Below are 27,340 nucleotides of genomic sequence, written 5' to 3' on the forward strand. Positions count from 1 at the left end.
TTAAATGTATGGGAGTGTATTTGAGTATTTTCAAATACTTTCCAAGTGTATGTCCAAATACATTCCAATATTCAACTACTTGTTTTTTTCAAATAAAGGTTATCTGAATACATGTTTCAAATGTATTGAACATTAAAATGTTTGAACCGATGTCTGACACACACACGCACACAAAGCAGATATTGATGTTTGTGATTTATAACAGGAGTCTATGTAAAGAATCAGAAACATGACAGGTTAAGTTTAAAGAGAAGGGAAAAGCACACCTGGACCTGGGTCGGTGAGGTGCAGGCAGGCAAAACACAACATGTGACATGACACATTACCATAGTAGATCATTTGCATTTGAGCAAGAGAATCCCATTTGTGGAAGAACATGCAGAAATACGCTAAAAGCGTATATACAAAATGTGCTGCTGATGTAGCGATTTGACGCAATTGGATGAAGTCTAACAAGGGAACAGGACTGTCTACCGACAGGCAGAGCCACGGACACTAACATGTTCCATGACCAGGTTATTGATGGAATGGGACCCTTGGGTTCGGTCCCAATTGGCAGTGGCACCATATTCATTATATAGTGTACTACTTTTGACCAGGACCCATAGTGGGTGCCAATTGGGACATAACCTTGGTTAATACAAGCAAAAGACCAGCTGACTTATACTAGTGGAGGGTGTTCGGTAGACAGACCAGGCTCCACCACAGCATCCACCTTCCTTCATCTCAGTACCTGGGTGGACTACATTCAAGTTTAAAGAGGAAATCGTACAATAAAATATAACATATCCTTCACATTCCACCAGACACTCTAATACTGATAACCCCTCCCAGTCTGCCCAACACTGCTCTCTCTGAGTCACCCTCTATACAAAAAGCCCACAGCCACTACTGACACACCCCTCAGTGAGAGAACGCATCCAGGAACCCCAGTTTACATCACTACCCTCCCCCACCAGGGCTACTTCAGCAAGCAGACCCACAGCAGACGTAGCTTCAGCAGCAGGCCTGTGAAACTCTTAGAGCAGAGGAGAAGGGGGTGGGGGAGGGAGGTTCAGTCTTTCAACGGTAGAAAGCACTCAAACAAGTGTCATTGTTTGTCTACACATTGGTTCTAGATGGTGGTTCTATATATTGTTGGATGCAGAGTTTTGTTGATTCTAGAAGTGGTTGATTTTAGACGTGGTTGGTTCTAGACGTCGGTGGTGCGGATACCATCATCGTCCAGGCTGAAAGGGAAGCTGCGGTCTTTGGGGGGCTGAGGCTGAGAGCGGTGTCTCCTCCGGCTGCTGGAGGGGTCTGGAGCTATGGGGCCAGGGCAGGCTGGGACCCCCACACCACTGGCTAGGGCTGGAGCTGGGACCCCCTGTGGGATGAGAGTGGGAGTGGAGGGGGAGGATGAAGATGAGGAGGTGGAGGAAGAGGTGGAGCGAGAGGAAAGACTGGAGGGCAGATTGCTAAAGGGACTGTCCTTGTCCAGTGTGCCCAGAGCGGGAGCCTCTCTTTGGGGTACAGGGGTCCAGGGCTGCCACCCCGGGGCCACGGAACACGACTTCACTAGTGGGGGTCTCCTGTCATCTCCCTGGCGACCACGGAACACAGAGGGTGGGTGGGAGGAGTTACCATGGCGATACAGAGAGGAGGCAAACGTAAATGCAGAACCCTGAGAGAGAGAGAGAGAGAGAGAGAGAGAGAGAGAGTGTGAGAGAGAGAGAGAGATTCCATTTTTCCAATTCCCCCACTGAATCAAGCTTGCATTTGGGCATGCCATAAGGACCACTAATAGTACTGGTCTGAATTGCTAGTCGGCCTGTCGGGTCATGTGGGGCAAATTCTGAGGAGTTGTGATATGAGGCTTTCGTATGTATCTGAATCTACCTTTACCTTGGCAGGGCCTCTGAAGTCCTGTATCTTCAACTCAATGTCTCTGATCCAGCCCTGCATGTCCTCTGGAGTGTCTGTCTGCAACAAAACCAGCACATGCTTACACATCACGCTTAAACAACTCAGTAAGCACACACACACCTCTCTGTGATCTGAGGCCCCTGCCCCTAGTCAGCTGTTCTCCCATGGGGGGACAAGGGATGTTATTGTTCTTACAGTTAAGTGTTGGGAAAGTTCTCCTCCAATTCACAAAAAACATCCTGTCCATTTCTCCAAAAACAGAAGTAAGGCCACACATGAGCAACAGAGCATCAAGCCAGAGAGGAGTCAACACAGATGGAAGCCCAACTGACAACACACACACACCCCCCCCCCCCTCCTACCTGGACGTAGAAGACCCTGGAGCTGGTGATGATCTCAAACAGGTTATCTCTCATCAGCAGGTCCCTGACAGAGAGGAGTGGGTAAGACATTGAGCTTCTGTGTTTGTGTGTGTTTGGGTCTGGTGTCGAGAGAAAGAGAGGTGTGTGACTCTCACCCAGATTTCACCAGACACTCATGGACCTTCTGAATGTCTCTCAGAGGAACAGCTCTCAGAGGCTCCTTATCCTGAAATACATATCAAATGTAGGTTACACGCACGCGCACCACTTTACTCTATTCCACTGACATATCTGTCACACAGAACACTAAACACACAAAAGCAGAACCAAAGACTTAAACGTGGAGGACACATGTATTTTCCTACAATGTATTGGCTTGGTTTGTATTTCCTATCCCAAATCCATTTGAGGACATCTGTAATTACACCCCACTGAGGTCTAAACAGCAACAGCGTTACCACCCAGAGCCACACACAGAGGAGAGAAGAGGGACAGGATATGACCTCACCATCTCACACTTGTAGTAACTGACAGCGTTGTGGTCCAGTGTGAAGAAACGTCTCTTCCAGCTTTTCCTCTGAAACACACAACAGATTAGTTCAAAAGTGTGTGTGTGTGTACGAGCTTGTGTGTGTGTGTGTGTGTGTGTGTGTGTACTCACCACGTTACCCTGTTTGACACAATAGCCACACCTCAGTACACCTGGTCTACTGCCTACAGAGGAGACCCTCCTGTCCCCTACCTCCATTTCCTCCCCCTCATTCTGCAACACACACACAATCATCATCATCATCACGTCATCATTACCGCCATCTTCATTGTCATCATGGCAATAGTGTATTTGGTCTAGACCATAGTACCTGGTAGATGGGTGTGTGCACCACCACTCCCCCGATGATCTCAGTCTTGTAGGCCAGCCTCTTACCCCCTGCCTCACCGGTTACTGTAGAAACCTCTGATCTGCGCTGAAGAGGCCCTGCTTTAGGGACCTACAGAAAACAACAGTTTGAGCAATAAGTCAAACATACAGCTAGCAGTTGGCATTTAGCCAACAACACATTACCATTCAGGTTTACTTATTGATATCCTATGAAACTATACATGCATTATAACATATTTATGGAGTGATAAACAAGAAATGTGAGATAAACAAGGCCCATAAGGCATACAGGGTTTCTTCAACGGGAATACAGGGCAGTTAAAGAGGAAGTGGAAGAGCGAGAGTTGTGTGAGGGCAGGTGACAATAGAGAAGAAACAGAGCAGCACCACACTTCAACCTCACAGAGCCACAGACAGTGGTGACCTTTCTGACACAGGTTCCAATAATCTCTCCTTCCTCCCGAAGTGTGACACTTCCCTTCATGGATTGGAAAGAAAATGACTGCTACAGTGCCCTTACGAAAGTATTCGCACCCATTGACTTTTTCCACATTTTGTTGTGTTACAGCCTGAATATAAATTTGATTAAATTGAAATTTTGTGTCACTGGCCTACACATAATATCCCATAATGTCAAAGTGGAATGATGTTTTCAGACATTTTTACAAATTCGTTTTAAAAAATTGAGTCAATAAATATTCAAACCCTTTGTTATGGCAAGCCTAAATAAGATCAGGAGTAAAAATTTGCTTAACAAGTCACATAAGAAGTTGCATGGACTCACTGTGTGAAATAATAATGTTTAACATGATTTTTTAATGACTACCTCACCCACCACATACAATTATCATCTGTAAGGTCCCTCAGTCGAGCAGTGAATTTCAAACACAGATTCAACCACAAAGACCAGGTAGGTTTTCCAATGCCTCACAAAGAAGGGCACCTATTTGTAGGTGGATAAAAAAAAAAGCAGGCATTGAATATCCCTTTGAGCATGGTTAAGTTATTAATTCGACTTTGGATGGTGTATCAATACACCCAGTCACTACAAAGATGCAGGAGTCCTTCCTAACTCAGTTGCTGGAGAGGAAAGAAGCCGCTCAGGGATTTCACCATGAGGCCAACGGTGATTTCACAGAGTAAAATGGCTGTGATAGAAGAAAACTGAGGATGGATCAACAACAGTGTAGTTACTCCACAATACTAATCTAAATGACAGAGTGAAAAGAAGCAAGCCTGTACAGAACAAAAATATTCTAAAACATGCATTCTGTTTGCAATAAGGCACTAAAGTAAAAAAGAAAATACATTGACTTTATGTCCTGAATACAAAACGTTACGATTGAGGCAAATTCAACACATCACTGAGTACCACACTATAGATTTAAAAGCATGGTGGTGGCTACATCATGTTATGAGTATGCTTGTCATCAGCAAGGACTCTGGAGTTTTTTAGAATAAAAATAAACGGAATAGAGCTAAGCACAGGCAAAATCCGAGAGGAAAACCTGGTGTTCAGTCTGCTTTCCAAAAAACACCGTGAGACAAATTCACCTGTCAGCAGGACAATAACCTAAAACAAGGCCAAATATACTGTTTACATATCTGGCATTGCTCATCTCATGTGTATATACTGTTTTCTATACTATTCTACGGTATCTCGTTGACTTAATAATGCTTACATACTGTATCTTGCATTACTCATCTCATATGTACAGTGGGGAGAACAAGAATTTGATACACTGCCGATTTTGCAGGTTTTCCTACTTACAAAGCACGTAGAGGTCTGTAATTGTTATCATAGGTATACTTCAACTGTGAGAGATGGAATCTAAAACAAAAATCCAGAAAATCACATTGTATGATTTTTAAGTAATTAATTTGCATTTTATTGCATGACATAAGTATTTGATCACCTACCAACCAGTAAGAATTCCGGCTCTCACAGACCTGTTAGTTTTTCTTTAAGAAGCCCTCCTGTTCTCCACTCATTACCTGTATTACCTGCACCTGTTTGAACTCGTTACCTGTATAAAAGACACCTGTCCACACATTCAATCAAACAGACTCCAACCTCTCCACAATGGCCAAGACCAGAGAGCTGTGTAAGGACATCAGGGATAGAATTGTAGACCTGCACAAGGCTGGGATGGGCTACAGGACAATAGGCAAGCAGCTTGGTGAGAAGGCAACAACTGTTGGCGCAATTATTAGAAAATGGAAGAAGTTCAAGATGACGGTCAATCACCCTCAGTCTGGGGCTCCATGCAAGATCTCACCTCGTGGGGCATCAATGATCATGAGGAAGGTGAGGGATCAGCCCAGATCTACACGGCAGGACCTGGTCAATGACCTGAAGAGAGCTGGGACCACGGTCTCAAAGAAAACCATTAGTAACACACTACGCCGTCATGGATTAAAATCCTGCAGTGCACGCAAGGTCCCCCTGCTCAAGCCAGCGCATGTCCAGGCCCGTCTGAAGTTTGCCAATGACCATCTGGATGATCCAGAGGAGGAATGGGAGAAGGTCATGTGGTCTGATGAGACAAAAATAGAGCTTTTTGGTCTAAACTCCACTCGCCGTGTTTGGAGGAAGAAGAAGGATGAGTACAACCCCAAGAACACCATCCCAACCGTGAAGCATGGAGGTGGAAACATCATTCTTTGGGGATGCTTTTCTGCAAAGGGGACAGGACGACTGCACCGTATTGAGGGGAGGATGGATGGGGCCATGTATCGCGAGATCTTCCCTCAGTAAGAGCATTGAAGATGGGTCGTGGCTGGGTCTTCCAGCATGACAACGACCCAAAACACACATCCAGGGCAACTAAGGAGTGGCTCCGTAAGACGCATCTCAAGGTCCTGGAGTGGCCTAGCCAGTCTCCATACCTGAACCCAATAGAAAATCTTTGGAGGGAGCTGAAAGTCCGTATTGCCCAGCGACAGCCCCGAAACCTGAAGGATCTGGAGAAGGTCTGTATGGAGGAGTGAGCCAAAATCCCCGCTGCAGTGTATGCAAACCTGGTCAAGAACTACAGGAAACGTATGATCTCTGTAATTGCAAACAAAGGTTTCTGTACCAAATATTAAGTTCTGCTTTTCTGATGTATCAAATACTTATGTCATGCAATAAAATGCAAATGAATTACTTAAAAATCATACAATGTGATTTTCTGGATTTTTGTTTTAGATTCCATCTCTCACAGTTGAAGTATACCTATGATAAAAATTACAGACCTCTACGTGCTTTGTAAGTAGGAAAACCTGCAAAATCGGCAGTGTATCAAATACTTCTTCTCCCCACTGTATATACTGTTGTTTCTATACTATTCTACTGTATCTTAGTCCGTTCCGCTGACGTCGCTTGTCCATATGTATAGAGTCTTAATTAATTTCTACTTAGATTTGTTGGGAACTGGGTATATGTTGTGTAATTTGTTAGATATTACTTGTTAGATATTACTGCACTGTCGGAGCTAGAAGCACAAGCATTTCAATACCCCTGCAATAACATCTGCTAATCACGTGTATGTGATATACACCGGAGTAGCTTACCAAGACGACATGAATGTTCCTGAGTGGCCTAGTTATAGTTTTTAATTAAAATCAGCTCGAAAATCTATGGCAGGATTTGAAAATGGCTGTCTAGCAATGATAAACAACCAACTTGACAGAGCTTGAAGATTCTAACATGTATTGACTCAGGGGTGTGAATATTTAAGTAAATGAGATATTTCCGAATTTAATTTTCAATACATTTGCAAACATTTCTAAAAACATGTTTTCACTTTGTCATTATGCGGTATTGTGTGTAGATACGTGAGAAAAAAAAAACTAAATTCAGGCTGTAACACAGCAAAATGTGGAATAAGTCAAGGGGTATGAATACTTTCTCAAGGCACTGTATATGGAAACTCCCTCTAGGCCTACACCAATCCAATGTTTTCAAATTTATGTGGAGTGGTGAACGAGTGCACACTTCAGGAGAAAAAAGACAGATAAAATAAAGATTATTGGGACATAACCACTAACTGCTGCTCTCAGCCTTCTGTAGAAGTGTGGAGGGAGGAGTTACAGGCCTTCAGCATTAAACTCTCTGGTCAAGAAGTGTGTGTGTGTGTCAGATCTTTACTGCAGCTCCACAGCACAAACAGCAGATGTGTGTGGTCCTGGTAGAGCATGGCACTTGCAACCAGAGGCCTTCACGGGTCCAAAAAGTTGGACCCGTTCCGAAATGGACCTGAGGCATTCCCATCCGGAACAGATATGCATGAATTCACTTTTTTAATATAGAGACCCGTTCCAAATGGACACAAGGACAACTAGACCAGTTCCGTATAGACCTGGTCAGATCCAGACCCGGTCCGATCCGAGTGAGGGAAGCAGCAGAAAAGTATATTTTTAAGGTAATTTATTAACCGGAGCTGATAAAGCGTGAGGGGGAGGTGACGCTCTAGCAGGGGCCGTGCTGTGTGTGTGAGTGTGTGACACGGGAACAGGGAGGGAGAGACCGCAACCAAACAAGCCGACTCGCACTATAGTAGACTAATAGCTGCCATACTGTAGCTAGGTTATTTATCATCCAATATGATCACGTAGTACCAGTCTTGACTGCATCAAACCAGGAGAACCTGGTTAACTAACCATCTAGGCTAATAGAAGCTGCATGCGCTTTCTCATCCTACAGTTACAAACAACAACAACTCCATTCAGAATATAAAGTAGCAGCCTAGCTGTTGGCTCTTGGTGGTTGTAGCCCGTCCTTCTCCTTTAACTTTCCTTCATTTTAATTCCATCTTCCATTGATTAGATATGTCCTAACTTTTGCCACACACGGAGGCTCTGACTGTTGCCTATTGCCGCTTTGATGACTTATGATTGGCCAACAACAAGCTTCACGTGCCACTCTTGTGAAAAGTAAAGAGCAGCAGCATAAATTATACGATTTCTCTCTCGCTCTACTGCAGCAGTCGCGTTCTGATCTGTATGGGTCCTTCTGGACAAGTCAGTTGAAACTACACATACCTGAGACCCGTGAAAATCCAATCAGATCCGGCCCAGACACGTGACATTATTTAGAATTCTGGATCCGGACTTGCTCACGTCCCGGATCGGGTCTCGGGTATTCAGGTACAAGTGGCTCCGTGAAGACCTCTACTTGCAAAGCCAAGATAGGGTTTGATTCCCGGGACCACATGTACATAAAATGTATGCACACATGAATGTAAGTCACTTTGGATAAAAGCATCTGCTAAATGGTATATACAGTATTATATTATAAACAGTGTATGTGTGGAAAGCCCCCCCCACAGGCTGAATATAGGATTCAACACACACTGTGCTGGAATGTGCTCTGTGAAACCTCAAAACACAAATCATGCTGTTCTGTTTCACCATTTCCTCATATTCTAGATGAGAGATTGTGAGAGTATGTGCGCGTGCCAAACCAAAAGCATAATTAGCGGTGTGTGTGTGGGGTGGGGGGGGGGGGGTCCAATCGTAAAATGAGGAAAGGAGTAGCACTGTGTTGTGTCAAGACACAGAAACCAAGTAGCTGCCTGGCGTTTTATGGTGGGAATTTATTTCCCCTATCAATCAAATTTGTACATTTTGTAATTCACCTCAGTTGAGAACAAGTTCTCATTTACAACTGCGACCTCCCTATCAATCAAATTTGTACATTTTGTAATTCACCTCAGTTGAGAACAAGTTCTCATTTACAACTGCGACCTGGCCAAGATAATGCAAAGCAGTGCGACAAAAACAACACAGAGTTACACATGGGATAAACAAATGTACAGTCAATAACACAATAGAAATATCTATATACAGTGTGTGCAAATGTAGTAAGATTAGGGAGGTAAGGCAATAAATAGGCCATAGTGGCGAAATAATAAAACATTGGAGTGATAGATGTGCAGATGATGATGTGCAAGTAGAGATACTGGGGTGCAAAAGAGCAAAAATAAATAACAATATGGGGAGGTAGTTGGGTGGGCTATTTACAGATGGGCTGTGTACAGGTGCAGTGATCGGTAAGCTGCTCTGACAGCTGATGCTTAAAGTTAGAGAGGGAGATATAAGTCTCCAGCTTCAGTGATTTTTGCAATTCGTTCCAGTCATTGGCAGCAGAGAACTGGAAGGAAAAGCGGCCAAAGAAGGAGTTGGCTTTGGGGATGACCAGTGAAATATACCTGCTGGAGCATGTGCAATGGGTGGGTGTTGCTATGGTGACTAGTGATCTGAGATAAGGCGGAGCTTTACCTAGCAAAGACTTATAGATGACCTGGAGCCAGTGGGTTTGGCGACGAATATGAAGCGAGGGCCTGGCATACAGGTCGCAGTGGTGGGTAGTATATGGGGCTTTGGTGACAAAACGGATGGCACTGTGATAGACTGCATCCAATTTGCTGAGTAGTGTTGGAGGCTATTTTGTAAATGACATCGCCAAAGTCAAGGATCGGTAGGATAGTCAGTTTTACGATGGTATTTTTAGCAGCATGAGTGAAGGAGGCTTTGTTTGCGAAATAGGACGCCGATTCTAGATGTAATTTGGATTGCAGATGCTTAATGTGAGTCTGGAAGGAGAGTTTACAGTCTAACCAGAACCCTAGGTATTTGTAGTTGTCCACATATTCTAAGTCAGAACCGTCCAGAGTAGTGATGCGAGTCAGGCGGGTGGGTGCGGGCAGCGATCGGTTGAAGAGCATGCATTTGGTTTTACTAGCATTTAAGAGCAGTTGGAGGCCACAGAAGGAGTGTTGTATGGCATTGAAGCTCGTCTGGAGGTAAGTTAACACAGTGCTCAAAGGGCCAGAAGTATACAGAATGGTGTCATCTGCGTAGAGGTGGATCAGAGAATCACCAGCAGCAAGAGCGACATCATTGATATATACAGAGAAAAGAGTCGGCCCGAGAATTGAACCCTGTGGCACCCCCATAGAGACTGCCAGAGGTCCGGACAACAGTCCCTCCGATTTGACACACTGAATATCTGAGAAGTAGTTGGTGAACCAGGCGAGGCAGTTATTTGAGAAACCAAGGCTGTTAATTAATTTTTACAAGGGCAAATTGACCTGTCTCTCATATGGGGTGGGGGGGGGGTCATGACCGCAAGTTACACACCTGGTTATACGTGTAATGATTAGATGAATCATATGTTATGTTAATGTTACCATATGTTAATGGTAACGTTAGCTACAGGAGTTGGGGTACTCACAGTGATCTTGGTAGCTTTGTTCAGAGCAAGGACCCAGTCTTTCAGGTCAGAAGCATCGTTGGCATGGAGGAAATAACGCCGAGACACTGCATTGATCACTGCAGACATAGTGATATACAGAAATACAGAACAGAAATACAGAGGTTATAATAGCACTGATCACTGCAAGGAGGACAGAACAGGTATGGGTTGTTCCATCTCAAAAAGCACCAGAAAGAGGGTTGACACCCACCATCTTAGATTGTTCTTAGCAACCGATACGATTAGCATTTCTGAAACATTATTTTGTTGAAATATCATTTAATCCATGAGAAATTAAGCTAACTGATTGCACCCAAATTGGCCATTTTAATGTATAGGATTCTGATAATATTCAATTAATATAGTACCCAACATCCGATTCGGACCAAACGTCTTCCTACCAATTAGTAAGACATGAGGAATTGTGTATATATATATATATATATATATATATATATATATATATATATATATATATATATATACACAGTATATATATATATATTTTTAAAGCCACCCACGGAAGCCTCACACTCCATGCCAATCCCACCCCAACAACCAGTATACAGTATCAGTTTTCTATTTTTGACAAGTAGTATGAAGCTGTGGCTTGCTTCTCCATACCATGTAATGTATTCCATGTGAATCTGGTCATGTTTCTTTTCCCCTGTTCAAAGAAATTTGTCATTGAAGTAGCTTGCATTATTTACCATAAAGTAGTGTCAATGGTTTATAGAGAGGGTCTTCTAAGTGGGAGCGGACCAATGGGTGGGCGTCCCTGTGGTTCCTGCTTTTTATTTTACATCCATGGGCTAATCAACATTAAAGATAACAATTACATTTTAGTAAAACAATGACAACACTAGCTATTCTCTTGTGGAATTTGAAAGGCCTTAATAGTTCTATCAAACAGTCCAACTATCTTGATAGTCTAAAACCACATTGATAGAGCAATGCTCCGAGGAACACACATGAAATTGTATTGAACAAATTCATAATTATTAACAAAAATTCAGTTGATGATTCTCTGATTTTATGGGACAAAGGTTTTATTAAAAACAATGCAACTACATTTGCATCTGGGCTGAATAAATCACATTTTTAAAAAGATATCAGAATTGGAAAAGTTGTTAACAAAGTTAGAGCGTTCTCAACAAATACTTTTTTCAGTGCAACTACTCTCTCCAACGTCAAGACAGAACTAAATCTATTGATAAGAGAGAGAGCAGAATATTCCATCCATCGAGATAAACTTAAGCATTAGTTTCATGGTAATCGACACAGTTGTCTTCTGGCTAACAAGCTTCGCAGTAATTAGCGGATATTGTAACCATTGAAACTGAATCAGGTGAATTACTATCAGAATCCAAATTATATCAACTAAAGTGTAACGATGTGCGCTGAGAGTCGGGAAGCAAGTTCAGGGAGTCAGTGTTTTAATAAATAAACACGACATAATACAAAATTAGAAACACGAACAACGCATAGACATGACACAGGAACAGAAACTATAATGCCTGGGGAAGGAACCAAAGGGAGTGACATATATAGGGAAGGTAAATCAGGGAAGTGATGGACTCCAGGTGAGTCTGAAGATGCGCAGGTGCGCGTAACGATGGTAACAGGTGTGCACCATAACGAGCAGCCTGGTGACCTAGAGGCCAGAGAGGGAGCACACATGACATAAAGATTCCCCCGTTTCTATAAAGAATTGTACCCCTCTGATTGTAAATCCACTCCAAGCCAGACAGAGTCCTTTTTAAAGGTGTAAGAACTCTTCTTCTCTCAACTGAGGAAGCCAGCTTGATGGGAGACCAAATCTCTCTCCATGAACTTAAAAAGTGCATTGGATAACATGAATAAAGACAAATGACCTGGTTGGGACAGCATTCCTTCTGAGGTCTTTTTAATATTTTGGAACCAATTAAGTCAACTATTACTCGAAATGACTAACACAGCCAATCACAAAGGGTCATTTGGAAGGGACGTAAATAAAAGATTTGGCATGGGTTGGCGCCCCCCTTGGGTTGTGCCGTGGCGGAGATCTTTGTGGGCTATACTCTGCCTTGTCTCGGGATGGTCAGTTGGTGGTTGGAGATATCTCTCTAGTGGTGTGGGGGCTGTGCTTTGGCAAAGTGGGTGGGGTTAAATCCTGCCTGTTTGGCCCTGTCCGGGGGTATCGTCGGATGGGGCCACAGTGTCTCCCGACCCCTCCTGTCTCAGCCTCCAGTATTTATGCTGCAGTAGTTTGTGTGTCAGGGGGCTAGGGTCAGTCTGTTATATCTGGAATATTTCTCCTGTCTTATCCGGTGTCCTGTGTGAATTTAAGTATGCTCCCTCTAATTCTCTCTCTCTCTTCTCTCCTTCTCGGAGGACCTGAGCCCTAGGACCATGCCTCAGGACTACCTGGCCTGATGACTCCTTGCTGTCCCCAGTCCACCTGGCCGTGCTGCTGCTCCAGTTTCAACTGTTCTGCCTGCGGCTATGGAACCCTGACCTGTTCACCGGATGTGCTACCTGTCCCAGACCTGCTGTTTTCAACTCTCTAGAGACAGCAGGAGCGGTAGAGATACTCTGAATGATCGGCTATGAAAAGCCAACTGACATTTACTCCTGAGGTGCGGACCTGTCGCACCCTTGACAACTACTGTGATTATTATTATTTGACCCTGCTGGTCATTTATGAACATTTGAACATCTTGGCCATGTTCTGTTATAATCTCCACCCGGCACAGCCAGAAGAGACTGGCCACCCCTCATAGCCTGGTTCCTCTCTAGGTTTCTTCCTAGGTTCTGGCCTTTCTAGGGAGTTTTTCCTAGCCACCGTGCTTCTACACTTGCATTGCTTGCTGTTTGGGGTTTTAGGCTGGGTTTCTGTACAGCACTTTGTGACATCAGCTGATGTAAGAAGGGCTTTATAAATACATTTGTTTGATTGATTGATGGGTCCTTAGATCCTCAAAAGGTTTTACAGCTCCCCAACGAGAGCATCCTGACTGGTTGCATCACTGCCTGGTATGGCAACTGCTCAGCCTCCGACCGCAAGGCACTACAGAGGGTAGTGCGTACGGCCCAGTACATCACCGGGGCCAAGCTTCCTGCCATCCAGGACCTCTATACCAGGCGGAGTCAGAGGAAGGCCCTAAAAATTGTCAAAGACTCCTGCCACCCTAGTCATAGACTGTTCTCTTTGCTACCGCATGGCAAGCAGTACCGGAGCGCCATGTCTAGGTCCAAGAGGTTTCCAAACAGCTTCTACCCCCAAGCCATAAGACTCCCGGAACAGCTAATGACTACCCAGACTATTTGCAACCCCCCATTATGCTGCTGCTACTCTGTTATTACCACTTTTATAAGCCTATCTGCATGTACATAATTACCTCAATTACCTCGACACCGGTGCCCCTGCACATTGACACATTGACTCTGTACCGGTACACCCTGTATATAGCCCCGCTATTGTTATTTACTGCTGCTCCTTAAGTATTTGTTTTTCTTATCTCTTACTATTTTTTAAAAGGTATTTTCTTAACTGCATTGTTGGTTAAGGGCTTATAAGTAAGGTCTGTAAGGTCTACACCTGTTGTATTCGGCGCATGTAAAATTTGATTTGAAATAAGGCACTAATTTTGGTTTTATTCAATAAAAGGTAAAGATGCCACACAGTGCTCTCACCATCTTTGATAAACACAGATATACAGCTATTTTCAAACATTCTGTCATTCCATCTCAAAACTTACTTAACCAAAATGGTACATCTAGACCAAAGCGGGTTTGTTAAATTATTATCCTCAGATAACCTTTGTCGTCTATTACATATCTTACATCAGGAACTCTTTTTTAGTTTTTATAATTTTATTGTTGGACATAAGACTAAAAAAAAACAGAAAATCAGCACCAACTGATATTAATTTTGGAAATCTGTTCCAAAGTATTTCCACATATAATAGAGAGATATACACTGTGTATACAAAACGTTTCAAACATCTGCTCCTTCCATGATATAGGCTGACCAGGTGAAAGCTATGATCCCTTGTTGATGTCACTTGTTAAATCCACTTCAAATCAGTGTAGATGAAGGGGAGGAGACAGGTTAAAGAAGGATTTTTAAACCTTGAGACAATTGAGACATGGATTGTGTATGTGTGCCATTCAGAGGGTGAATGGGAAAGACAAAATATTTAAGTGCCTCTGAACAGGGTATAGTAGTTTGTGTCAAGAACTGCAACAATGCTGTTTTTTCACATTCAACAGTTTCCCGTGTGTATCGAAGAATGGTCCACCACCCAAAGGACATCCAGCCAACTTGACACAACTGTGGGAAGCATTGGAGTCCACATGGGCCAGCATCCCTGTGGAACACTTGACACCTTGTAGAGTCCATGACCCGACCAATTGAGGCTGTTCTGAGGGCAAAAGGGAAGAAGGGGCATGGGGGGTGTAACTCAATATTAGGAAGATGTTCTTAATGTTTTGTATACTCAGTGTACGTGATCGCTGTTTTCTGCATAGAAAAGTATTGGGTGGGCCGCCTGATTGTTTTTTCGGGATGTCTATGTCCCCAAAAATGATTTGTTGGAAATCATTTTCAGGTTGGAAAAACATTTTCAGTGTAAACGACTAAAACCAGATATAAAGTATGTAGAAAAGGGACCTATATATTTTTTAAAAAGATCGTGTTTGAGAACTAACAATCAAGAAAAATAAAAGCTAGATAGTCAAGAGAGAATCTAAAAAAAAAAATATTGATGCATTCAGGAGTATTTGTGCCATGGCATGGGCCCCCCATTGATTTTGCTATAATGTCACTTATATAGCATAAATGTGTAGAATTGCAGAAAATGTGCTTTAAAACTGCTAATTTCTCTCTCAGCCTCATAGCAGAATGTGTAGAATTGCAGGAAATTAGCTTTAAAATCGCAACATTTTATCTATGCCACCTGGCAAAATGTGCAGAATTGCAAGAAATTAGCTTTAAAACAGCAAAATGTTGTCACTGCGGCCAACTCGAGGGATTTTTAAATTTTCAGTTGGCGACAGCACCGTTGGCCACACCACCACCACGCCCACCACCGAAGCCCTATTTTGATCCAGAAAAAAACCTGCAAATGTAAACAAGGGTTGAAATTCTGCTTCTTGCAGTCAATTGCAGTCTACAAAAGATTTGTAATTATGTTCCAGCCCCCTGACCATCCACTTAAGAAGAAAATTGTCCCGATGCTGAATTTAGTTGATGATCCCCGTCTTACATGCTTCATCAGAAACCAAAGCTGCTTGTGCAGTTCTCTCACTCTCTCGACACAAAAAAACTTTTGATAGACTAAAATGGTCATATCGTTGGTCGGTTTTGGAACATATGGGACTTGGCACCAATTTCATTAATATGACTAAAATACTGAAAATGGCTTACCAAGAAAAACTTGCAAAACGACTAATTTGAGGTAAAAAGAAGTTGGAGCACTCAACAAAAATAGACAGAGATGGATTATATTGAGCAATAAGAAATCAATTGTACAGGATGCGAACAGGTGACTTGACGTTTTGACGTCAAGCTGACGTCTTCCTCAGAGTGACCTGACCATTGCACATAGCTTCTATTTATAGCCTAGTAGCCAATTGAGACACATGAATGTAAAAATAAATAAATAAAAAAATCTAGGTAAATGGTAAATTATAGCATAACATAATAAAGATAGATATTGTGTCTCGTTAATCAATAAGCCATGTCAAAATATACATAAGTGATATTTGGGTGTCTGGGAATCCAGAGACACAGAGACCAAAATAATCAAGCCAAGTTTTTCTTAGTAAGCCATTCATGATTTTTGTCATTGTTGTTGAGCACCCCTGTTCCTTTGTTTGCTGAAGCGCGAAGGCCCACCTTAACACATGATTAAAATACTATATACCAATCCCTCAGCCATAGTAATAACAGGCAATACCTGCTCTGCTCCGTTCAGAATAACCAGAAGTAGCAGGCAAGGTGATCCCATCTCACCTCTGCTATTTTCATTGTCTACAGATGGGTTAGCTGATATCGTCACAAAAACGATGTGCGCGGTTCCAGTGTTGTTGTGTGTCTGGATGGCCAGATTGCTAGCAAGAATGACAAGAAACTGTCATGTGGGGAATCGTAAGTGGCTCATTTCATCTTGTTCTTGATACCATGTCTTGTTTTGAGGTGTTTTGACTGATTTCATGTCATTGCTAATATGGCAAAACATGTTCTTGCTAGCTAACCAACAACTGTAATGATGTATTTGAGAGACAACAAGTGCTCATTGTGCAAATGCATTTATTTATTCAATAAACATTGGAGATGAAATATCGCTTACATGGGTCCCATATGGCTCAGTTGATAGAGGATGGCGCTTGCAACACAAGGGTTGTGGGTTCAATTCCCATGGGGGACCAGTAAGAAAAAAGACTCACTACTGTAAGTCGCTCTGGATAAGATACATATACAGTTGAAGTCGGAAGTTTACATACACTTAGGTTGGAGTCATTAAAACTCATCACAAATTTCTTGTTAACAAACTATAGTTTTGGCAAGTCGGTTAGGACATCTACTTTTTCCAACAAATGTTTACAGATTATTTAACTGTATCACAATTCGAGTGGGTCAGAATTTTACATACACTAAGTTGACTGTGCCTTTAAATAGCTTGGAAAATTCCATAAAATGATGACATAGCCTATCAGAAGCTTCTAAAGCCAATTGACATAATTTGAGTCAATTGGAGGTGTACCTGTGGATGTATTTCAAGGCCTACCTTCAAACTCAGTGCCTCTTTGCTTGACATCATGGTAAAATCAAAAGAAATCAGCCAAGACCTCAGAAAAAAAAATTGTAGACCTCCACAAGTCTGGTTCATCCTTGGGAGCAATTTCCAAACGCCTGAAGGTACCACATTCATCTGTACAAACAATAGTACGCAAGTATAAACACCATGGGACCGCTCAGGAAGGAGACGTGTTCTGTCTCCTAGAGATGAACGTACTTTGGTGCGAAAAGTGCAAATCAATCCCAGAACAACAGCAAAGGACCTTGTGAAGATGCTGGAGGAAACAGGTACAAAAGTATCTACACTGCTCAAAAAAATAAAGGGAACACTTAAACAACACAATGTAACTCCAAGTCAATCACACAGGAAGCAACACTGATTGACAATACATTTCATATGCTTTTGTGCAAATGGAATAGACAACAGGTGGAAATTATAGGCAATTAGCAAGACACCCCCAATAAAGGAGTGGTTCTGCAGGTGGTGACCACAGACCACTTCTCAGTTCCTATGCTTCCTGGCTGATGTTTTGGTCACTTTTGAATGCTGGCGGTGCTTTCACTCTAGTGGTAGCATGAGACGGAGTCTACAACCCACACAAGTGGCTCAGGTAGTGCAGCTCATCCAAGATGGCACATCAATGCGAGCTGTGGCAAGAAGGTTTGCTGTGTCTGTCAGCGTAGTGTCCAGAGCATGGAGGCGCTACCAGGAGACAGGCCAGTACATCAGGAGACGTGGAGGAGGCCGTAAGAGGGCAACAACCCAGCAGCAGGACCGCTACCTCCGTCTTTGTGCAAGGAGGAGCAGGAGGAGCACTGCCAGAGCCCTGCAAAATTACCTCCAGCAGGCCACAAATGTGCATGTGTCTGCTCAAACGGTCAGAAACAGACTCCATGAGGGTGGTATAAGGGCCCGACGTCCACAGGTGGGGGTTGTGCTTACAGCCCAACACCGTGCAGGACGTTTGGGATTTGCCAGAGAACACCAAGATTGGCAAATTCGCCACTGGCGCCCTGTGCTCTTCACAGATGAAAGCAGGTTCACACTGAGCACATGTGACAGACGTGACAGAGTCTGGAGACGCCGTGGAGAACGTTCTGCTGCCTGCAACATCCTCCAGCATGACCGGTTTGGCGGTGGATCAGTCATGGTGTGGGGTGGCATTTCTTTGGGGGGCCGCACAGCCCTCCATGTGCTCGCCAGTGGTAGCCTGACTGCCATTAGGTACCGAGATGAGATCCTCAGACCCCTTGTGAGACCATATGCTGGTGCGGTTGGCCCTGGGTTCCTCCTAATGCAAGACAATGCTAGACCTCATGTGGCTGGAGTGTGTCAGCAGTTCCTGCAAGAGGAAGGCATTGATGCTATGGACTGGCCCGCCCGTTCCCCAGACCTGAATCCAATTGAGCACATCTGGGACATCATGTCTCGCTCCATCCACCAACGCCACGTTGCACCACAGACTGTCCAGGAGTTGGCGGATGCTTTAGTCCAGGTCTGGGAGGAGATCCCTCAGGAGACCATCCGCCACCTCATCAGGAGCATGCCCAGGCATTGTAGGGAGGTCATACAGGCACGTGGAGGCCACACACACTACTGAGCCTCATTTTGACTTGTTTTAAGGACATTACATCAAAGTTGGATCAGCCTGTAGTGTGGTTTTCCACTTTTCCACAGTGTGACTCCAAATCCAGACCTCCATGGGTTGATAAATTTGATTTCCATTGATAATTTGTGTGATTTTGTTGTCAGCACATTCAACTATGTAAAGAAAAAAGTATTTAATAAGAATATTTCATTCATTCAGATCTAGGATGTGTTATTTTAGTGTTCCCTTTATTTTTTTGAGCAGTGTATATCCACAGTAAAACAAGTCCGATATCGACATAACCTGAAAGGCTTCTCAGCAAGGAAGAACCCACTGCTCCAAAAGCGCCATAAAAAAATCCAGACTACGGTTTGCAACTGCACATGGGGACAAAGATCGTACTTTTTGGAGAATTATCCTCTGGTCTGATGAAACAAAAATAGAACTGTTTGGCCATAATGACCATTGTTATGTTTGGAGGAAAAATGGGGATGCTTGCAAGCCGAAGAACACCATCCCAACTGTGAAGCACGGGGGTGGCAGCATCATGTTTTGGGGGTGCTTTGCTGCAGGAGGGACTGGTGCACTTCACAAAATAGATGGCATCATGAGGCAGGAAAATGATGAGATGTTGCTTCAATATATCCACAAGACATCAGTCAGGAAGTTAAAGCTTGGTCGCAAATGGGTCTTCCAAACGGACAATGACCCCAAGCATACTTCCAAAGTTGTGGCAAAATAGATTAAGGACAACAAAGTCAAGGTATTGGAGTGGCCATCACAAAGCCCTGACATAAATCCCATTGAAAATTTGGAAGCTTGTGGAAGGCTACCCAAAACATTTGCCCCAAGTTAAACAATTTAAAGGCAATGCTACCAAATACTAATTGAGTGCATGTAAACTTCTGACCCACTGAGAATGTGATGAAATAAATAAAAGCTGAAATAAATCATTCTCTACTATTATTCTGACATTTCACATTATTAAAATAAAGTGGTGATCCTAACGGACCTAAGACAGGGAATTTTTACTAGGAATAAATGTCTGGAATTGTGAAAAACGGAGTTTAAATGTATTTGGCTAAGGTGTATGTAATCTTCCGACTTCAACTGTATATTGTCAACAATCGAAACGAACCCTGTCTGTTTTGCCCCATAGTTGCACACACATCGGTTTTGTTGCTAAACAACCAACCTGTCTATGGAGCCACTGGCCCAGGCAGTTCGGCAATCAAAATAAATTACACCAATCTCTCTCAATTCTACGGAAAACATCATATCATTATACGCTGACAATATCTTACTTTATCTAGACAATGTATCTCAATCTCTCCCAAACACTTTGAAGAATGCCGATGTTTCAAACTACAGAAACAATTTCAGAACAATCTGAGATGGTGGGTGTCATGGCTTGTTGAAAATGACATGGAACGATTCATATGTCACACAACTGAACCCATTTTACTGTACGTGTTTCACCAGGGCCATGAGAAGACCTTACACTCTCATACTCAAGCAAACAAAAGCACTCAAACAAACACTTTGACTCACCAAAGCAGAACTCAGTCTTGGACTTCTGTTTCCCCGTGGCCTCGCTCACCTAACCCCCGAACAGAGGAGCAGATGAGATGAGAGAGAAGATGAGAGTCTGGAATCAGTCAAAAACATTGCCCTTACTAAGTAGTCTGTTTACGGGTGTTGTTACCTTGGAGATGTATGTCAGCTGCAGAATCCCAACTGCGTTCGCTCCACTAGGCAGGTTCTAGAGGCAGACATACAGTGTAATAAACACAGTAACACAACTGCGTTCGCTCCACTAGGCAGGTTCTAGAGGCAGACATACAGTGTAATAAACACAGAATCCCAACTGCGTTCGCTCCACTAGGCAGGTTCTAGAGGCAGACATACAGTGTAATAAACACAGAATCCCAACTGCGTTCGCTCCACTAGGCAGGTTCTAGAGGCAGACATACAGTGTAATAAACACAGAATCCCAACTGCGTTCGCTCCACTAGGCAGGTTCTAGAGGCAGACATACAGTGTAATAAACACAGAATCCCAACTGCGTTCGCTCCACTAGGCAGGTTCTAGAGGCAGACATACAGTGTAATAAACACAGTAACACAACAAGTAGGGTGGGGCGGCAACCAGATTTTCATACCGTCAAACTGTTTCTGTACCATACCAGGGTATACGGTATTACCGAATGTGCACACAAGGGCTGCTATAAATAATAAAATAAAAATATATACCTGTGTATATACTTTTTTTGAGGGGACGCAGAACAATTTAGGCAACAGGGATCTTGATCCAGGAGGGGATTGAATGTCTCTGATGTAACCAAGAAGCTTGACCTTCATATCTAGCCACTTAGCTAGCAAGTTACCAAAGCAAATGCATAGCTGTAGCCCTGAGCTGGATATATATATTTATTATAGTTATACATAACTTAGTTAGTTATAAGCAGTTATAAGCAGTTATAATAAGCCACCCTTTGCCTTGATGACAGCTTTGCACACTATTGGCATTCTGCTTTTCCTTCACTTTGCAGTCCAACTCATCCCAAACCATCTCAATTGGGTTGCGGCCAGGTGATTGTGGAGGCCAGGTTATCTGATACAGCACTCCATCACTCTCTGCATTGGTCGAATAGCCCTTACACAGCCTGGAGGTGTGTTTTGGGTAATTTTCCTGTTGAAAAACAAATGATAGTCCCACTAAGCGTAAACCAGATGGGATGGCGTATTACTGCAAAATGCTCTGTTAGCCATGCTGGTTAAGTGTGCCTTGAATTTTTATTAAATCATCAAAAGTGTCACTAGCAAAGCAACCCCACACCTCCTCCTCCAAGCCACAAATTCGGAAATTATCCGTTCACCTATTCTGCGTCTCACAAAGAGGCGGCGGTTGGAACCAAAAATCAAAAATTTGGACTCCAGACCAAAGGGCAGATTTCCACCAGTCTAATCTCCATTTCTCGTGTTTCTTGGCCCAAGCAAGTCTCTTCTAATTATTAGTGTCCTGTAGTAGTGGTTTCTTTGCAGCAATTCAACCATGAAGGCCTGATTCACACAGTCTCCTCTGAACTGTTGATGTTGAGATGTGTCTGTTACTTGAACTCCGAAGCATTTATTTGGGATGCATTTTCTGAGGTTGGTAACTCTAATGAACTTATCCTCTGCAGCAGAGGGAACTCTGGGTCTTCCTTTTATGTGGCGGTCCTCATGAGAGCCAGTTTCATCATAGCACTTGATGGTTTTTGCGACTGCACTTGAAGTTCTTGAAATTTTCCGGATTGACTGACCTTCATGTCTTAAAGTGAAGGAAAAGCAGCCAACAAGTGCTCAGCACATGTGGGAACTCCTTCAAGACTGTTGGAAAAGCATTCCAGGTGAAGCTGATTGAGAAAATGCCAAGAGCGTGCAAAGCTGTCATCAAGGCAAAGGGTGGCTACTTTGAAGAATCTCAAATATATTTTGATTAGTTTAACACTTTTTTGATTACTACATGATTCCATATGTGTTATTTCAAATATTTGGTGTCTTCAATACTATTATACAATGTAGAAAACAGTAAAACTAAGGAAAACCCTTGAATGAGTAGGTGTCCAAACTTTTGACTGGTACAGTATATCACACACACGGAACGTTTTCAGACCCCTTTACATTTTGTTACGCTACAGCCTTATTTTAAAATTGGTTAAATAGTTGTCCCCCCCTCATCGATCTACACACAATACCCATAATGACAAAGCAAATAGAGGTTTAGAAATGTTTGCAAATTTATAAAAAATAAAAATGGAAAAATCACATTTACATAAGTATTCAGACCCTATACTCAGTACTTTGTTGAAGCACCTTTGGCAGCGATTACAGCCTCGAGTCTTCTTGGGCATGACGCTACAGACTTGGCACACCTGTATTTGGGGAGTTTCTCCCATTCTTCTCTGCAGATGCTCTCAAACTCTGTCAGGTTGGATGGGGAGCGTCGCTGCAAAGCTTTTTTCAGGTCTCTCCAGAGATGTTCGACTGGGTTCAAGTCCGGGCTCTGGCTGGGCCACTCAAGGACATTCAGAGACTTGTCCTGAAGCCACTCCTGCGTTGTCTTGGCTATGTGCTTAGGGTTGTTGTCCTGTTAGAAGGTGAACCTTTGCCCCATTCTGAGGTCCTGAGCGCTCTGGAGCAGGTTTTCATCAAGGATCTCTCTGTACTTTGCTCCGTTCATCTTTCCCTCGATCATGACTAGTCCCTGCCGCTGAAAAACCTCCCAACAGCATGATGCTGCCGCCACCATGCTTCACCATAGAGATGGTGCCAGGTTTCTTCCAGACGCGACAGTTGGCATTCAGGCCAAAGAGTTTAATCTTGTATTCATCAGACCATAGAACCTTGTATCCCATGGTCTGAGAGTCCTTTATGTGCCTTTTGGCAAACTCCAAGCGGGCTGTCATGTGCCTTTTACTGAGGAGTGGCTTCCGTCTGGCGACTCTACCATAAAGGAATGATTGGTGTAGTGCTGCAGAGATGGTTTCCCTTCTGGAAGTTTCTCCCATCCCCACAGAGAAACTCTGGAGCTCTGTCAGAGTGACCTTCGGGTTCTTGGTCACCTCCCTGACCAAGGCCCTTCTCCCCTGATTGCTCAGTATGGCCGGGCGGACAGCTCTAGGAAGGGTGATGGAGGAGGCAACTGTGTTCTTGGTGACCTTCAATGCTGCAGACAATTTTTGGTACCCTTCCCCAGATCTGTGCCGACACAATCCTGTCTCTGAGCTCTACGGACAATTCCTTCGACCTCATGGCTTTGTTTTTGTTCGGACATGCACTGTCAACTGTGGGACCTTATATAGACAGGTGTTTGCCTTTCCAAATCATGTCCAATCAATTGAATTTACCACAGGTGTACTCCAAACAAGTTGTAGAAACAGCTGCTCAAGGCTGATCAATGAAAACAGGATGCACCCAAGCTCAATTTCAAGTCTCATAGCAAAGGGTGTGAATACTTATATAAATAAGGTATTTCTGTTTTTAATTTATTTGCAAACATTTCTAAAAACCTGTTTTCGCTTTGTCATTACAGGGTATTGTGTGTAGATTGATGAGGGAAAAAATGTAATTTAATACATTTTAGAATAAGTCTGTAATGTAACAAAATGTGGAAAAAGTCAAGGGGTCTGAATACTTTCTGAATGCACCGTATATATTTATTTATTTAAACAGTATTGAAAATCATACCATCGCTATTTCGAAATATACCGTTTATACCGTATACCGGGGTATCGCCCAAGCCTAACAACAAGCACTTATGCAGGCAGAGAGAGAGATAAAAACCTTCAACTCCCAGTCTCACTTCCTCTACCCTGCTAGCGGCGGAACACACACACTATTTGAACACACTCTGCCTCAGACACATCAGAGGTCATGTGTGTTTGTACAGGTACTATAATGACTGTGTGTGTGTGTACCTGGGGGTTGTCCATGTACCACTGCAGTGTGTTGCCCTGTGTGTCCAGTATGAAGTAGCGTCTCTGGAAGCGACTGCTGCCCTCCTTTTCCTCAATGTCCAGGAAGCCACACACACGGTTCTGCCTGTCCACGTATGGCATACTGCTGCCTGCTACCACATATCACTGAGAGATGGAGAGCGGGAGGAGTCTATTTGTAAGGCATTTTGAAATAAATCTTGCACAGTAATGACACAGGCTTCCAATTCTTCAGAAAACCCAAATCCTCTTTTAGAGCAACAGTAACAGTTGGCAGTGAATTTGCCCAAAAGAGAGGAAGAGAGCGAGCAGTCATGTCACACACACACAGCAGTTTTTCATGTGACGTTATTGAGGCAGCCTAGCTAAGCATAAGGCCTCAGGCTGTGCTGCTAACCAGAGGATTCACCACAGCTGTAAATTATAGACTACTAAACAGATCTGCATACAGGCACATTTCATCTGGTCAGATAGATAGGGGGGGGCAGAGAAAGAGAGGAAGGGAGAGATAGAGATGAGAAAAAGGGGGGAGAGAGAGAGAGTGGGGGGGGGCAGGTCAGAGAGTGACAAGGGAATGAACATTAGAGGACAACCTAACCTAACTCTTGTCAGAGAGACTGACTGACATGCTGAGGACATGACATCATCCTGACTGATGCCTGTCTGTACAGTAGATGCACCTACCTGGTCACATACGCATGCTAACACAACTTCTCCTCTGGAACAGCAATATGAAGAACATTTCGTGTTCATGGTGTTGTTTAAGGAAATAAAGAAATTCACACACACACACACACACACACACACACACACACACACACACACACACACACACACACACACACACACACACACACACACACACACACACACACACACACACACACACACACACACACACACACACACACACACACACAGCCAGTGCTTTGACATCAGAAAAAGCATCTGTTTCGGGCATTTAGCATAGCAGGAGTGACCAAGTCTGAAATTATATATTGGCATCTATGGCAAACTTTAAGTAGTTCTCAATCTTTACAAGACATGGGACATTTGATGCATTTAAACTTAGCATTACATTATTATTGGGATAAAAGGGATTCGTGTTTGACCATGCTGTCTATGTAGGCCTTATTCGCAGGGCTGGCAAAGTTATCCTATAATTGTTTAACCGACACTTAATGACAATAACCCTGAACAACAACAACAAAAATTGTCTTAATACATGTATTTTTAGGAGAAGGGGAGGTTCAACTTTATATTCTAGTAGATATAGTTTACCCAATAGCAGTTTTTCATTTTTACATGAATTTGGTAAAGTTGGTAGTCATTTTACGAGCAGAACGGCATGGTCAGGAGGAGAAGCTTCATTTCCAAAAGTTCAATGCGGTCAAAACCAGTTTTGAGACAGGGGTGTCACCAAGCTGTGATATTCATTAGGCAAGTAGTAGGTCATTTTCCAAAGATGCATCACAAGCTCAAAACAATTAAGACAACAGTGTCCTTTTGCATGACAATTAATTGTTACCCCAAATTCCATAATCGTCACAACCCTACTGATTAGTGTGAATCATAAAGTTTTGTTTATTAATGCACAGCTATTATTCCCCAAACAGAATGAGGAGCAGATACAGAGATAGAGGCTACATATGAATACTATAGGACGGTAATTCCACGGTGCATTCCAACAGTGCAGATGTAATGTTTGTTAACAGAATGACAGCACAAAACATAATTCTGTTTCCAGACTTTGCATCTGCACTGTTCTTCAAGTAAATGTGTTTTTGTAAAATTTTATGTGGAAAAAAATAAATAAAAATAGTCATTGTGCATAGAGTTGTATGGTTTGTTTAGCTTTGCAATCATTGTTTTTTATTTGACAAGTGAAAAATCTGAGTATTAGTGTCACTATTACCGTGTATCTGATCCAGGAGGATCAGATCCACGTGGAACCCATCCTGTATCATAGATATGCCTACATTATTATTTGATCAGGTGCTCTGTGGGCTATGTTCTGTAGGCGAGATACTCTGTCAGTTATTTCACTAGTTGTCGACTTGTATGGAGAATAACTATTCCGCCCAATAAAGCATGATTTAGCATCATGTTGAGATGGCATGAAAGTTTAACGCTGAAACGATCTGCCAACCACAACTCTAGGTATGTCTGCCACACCTAGGCTACTCCGCCCAACACACACATACAGACACACAAAACTTACCCGTTTTACTGTTCGGTGTGCGTGCGTCCCAAGTGTCGCAAAGAGTAAAACACGTCTCGTTTAAATCTGTTGTTACTCTTAGTTGACATTTGTCTACTATCTGAAATGTATGCGGCACCCGAACACCGCTGTCAACTGAGACTTCTTTCCTGGTAGGGCTCGCGATTAGAATGAACCAATCCCGGAAATGATCTAGTCTCTTGTCGTTTTTTGCTGTAGCTACAGTATGAGGAACTGCGTTGACATGAACTCTTGAATTTGTCTGGCAGAAGCAAGGAGTTTGAGTAGCCAGACTCTTGACTGGCGCTGCCGCTGATCTCTCTGTTGTTGACTTTAGGTTTTAACTGTTTTCTTGGCTGTCATTGTGCCGGGTCATCAAACATTAATAGCCGTGGTGTAAAGTACCTAAGTAAAAATACTATCAAGTACTATTTAAGTGTTTTTGGGGGGTATCTGTACTTTACTTTACTATTTATATTTGTTACTACTTTTACTTCACTACATTCCTAAAGAAAATAAACTTTTAACTCCATACATTTTCCCTGACACCCAAAAATACTCGTTACATTTTGAATGCTTAGCAGGACAGGAAAAGGGTCCAATTCACACTCTTATCAAGGCGCCATCCCTACTGCCTCTGATCTGGCGGCCTCACTAAACACATGCTTCGTTTGTAAATTATGTCTGAGTGTTGGAGTGTGCCCCCTGGCTTTCTGTAAATTAAAAAAACAATAATATGGCGCCATCTGGTTTGCTTAATATAAGGAATTTGAAATGATTTGTACTTTTACTTTTGGTACTTAGTATATTTTAGCAATTACATTTACTTTTGATACTTAAGTATATTTAAATCCAAATACTTTTAGACTTTTACTCAAGT

The 27,340-nt window shown here is 43.0% G+C and overlaps 1 protein-coding gene across 1 annotated transcript; it reads right to left on the minus strand.

Annotated features, from left to right (window-relative positions):
* LOC120054847 (pleckstrin homology domain-containing family A member 2-like) lies at positions 1 to 26,606 on the minus strand. The gene is made up of 12 exons (XM_039002514.1): positions 26,461 to 26,606; positions 24,222 to 24,386; positions 20,466 to 20,522; positions 20,312 to 20,360; positions 10,367 to 10,464; positions 3,128 to 3,256; positions 2,929 to 3,030; positions 2,776 to 2,844; positions 2,423 to 2,493; positions 2,268 to 2,331; positions 1,885 to 1,962; positions 1 to 1,663 (listed from the first exon to the last, which is right to left on the minus strand). Exons 2-12 carry the CDS (start codon positions 24,360 to 24,362, stop codon positions 1,193 to 1,195), a joined length of 1,329 nt encoding a protein of 442 aa, XP_038858442.1. The 5' UTR covers positions 24,363 to 24,386; positions 26,461 to 26,606; the 3' UTR covers positions 1 to 1,192.
* Between the last annotated feature and the right edge of the window lie 734 nt (positions 26,607 to 27,340).

The sequence above is a fragment of the Salvelinus namaycush genome, chromosome 1 (genome assembly GCF_016432855.1).
Source record: "Salvelinus namaycush isolate Seneca chromosome 1, SaNama_1.0, whole genome shotgun sequence".
In the NCBI taxonomy this organism is placed as follows: Eukaryota; Metazoa; Chordata; class Actinopteri; order Salmoniformes; family Salmonidae; genus Salvelinus; species Salvelinus namaycush.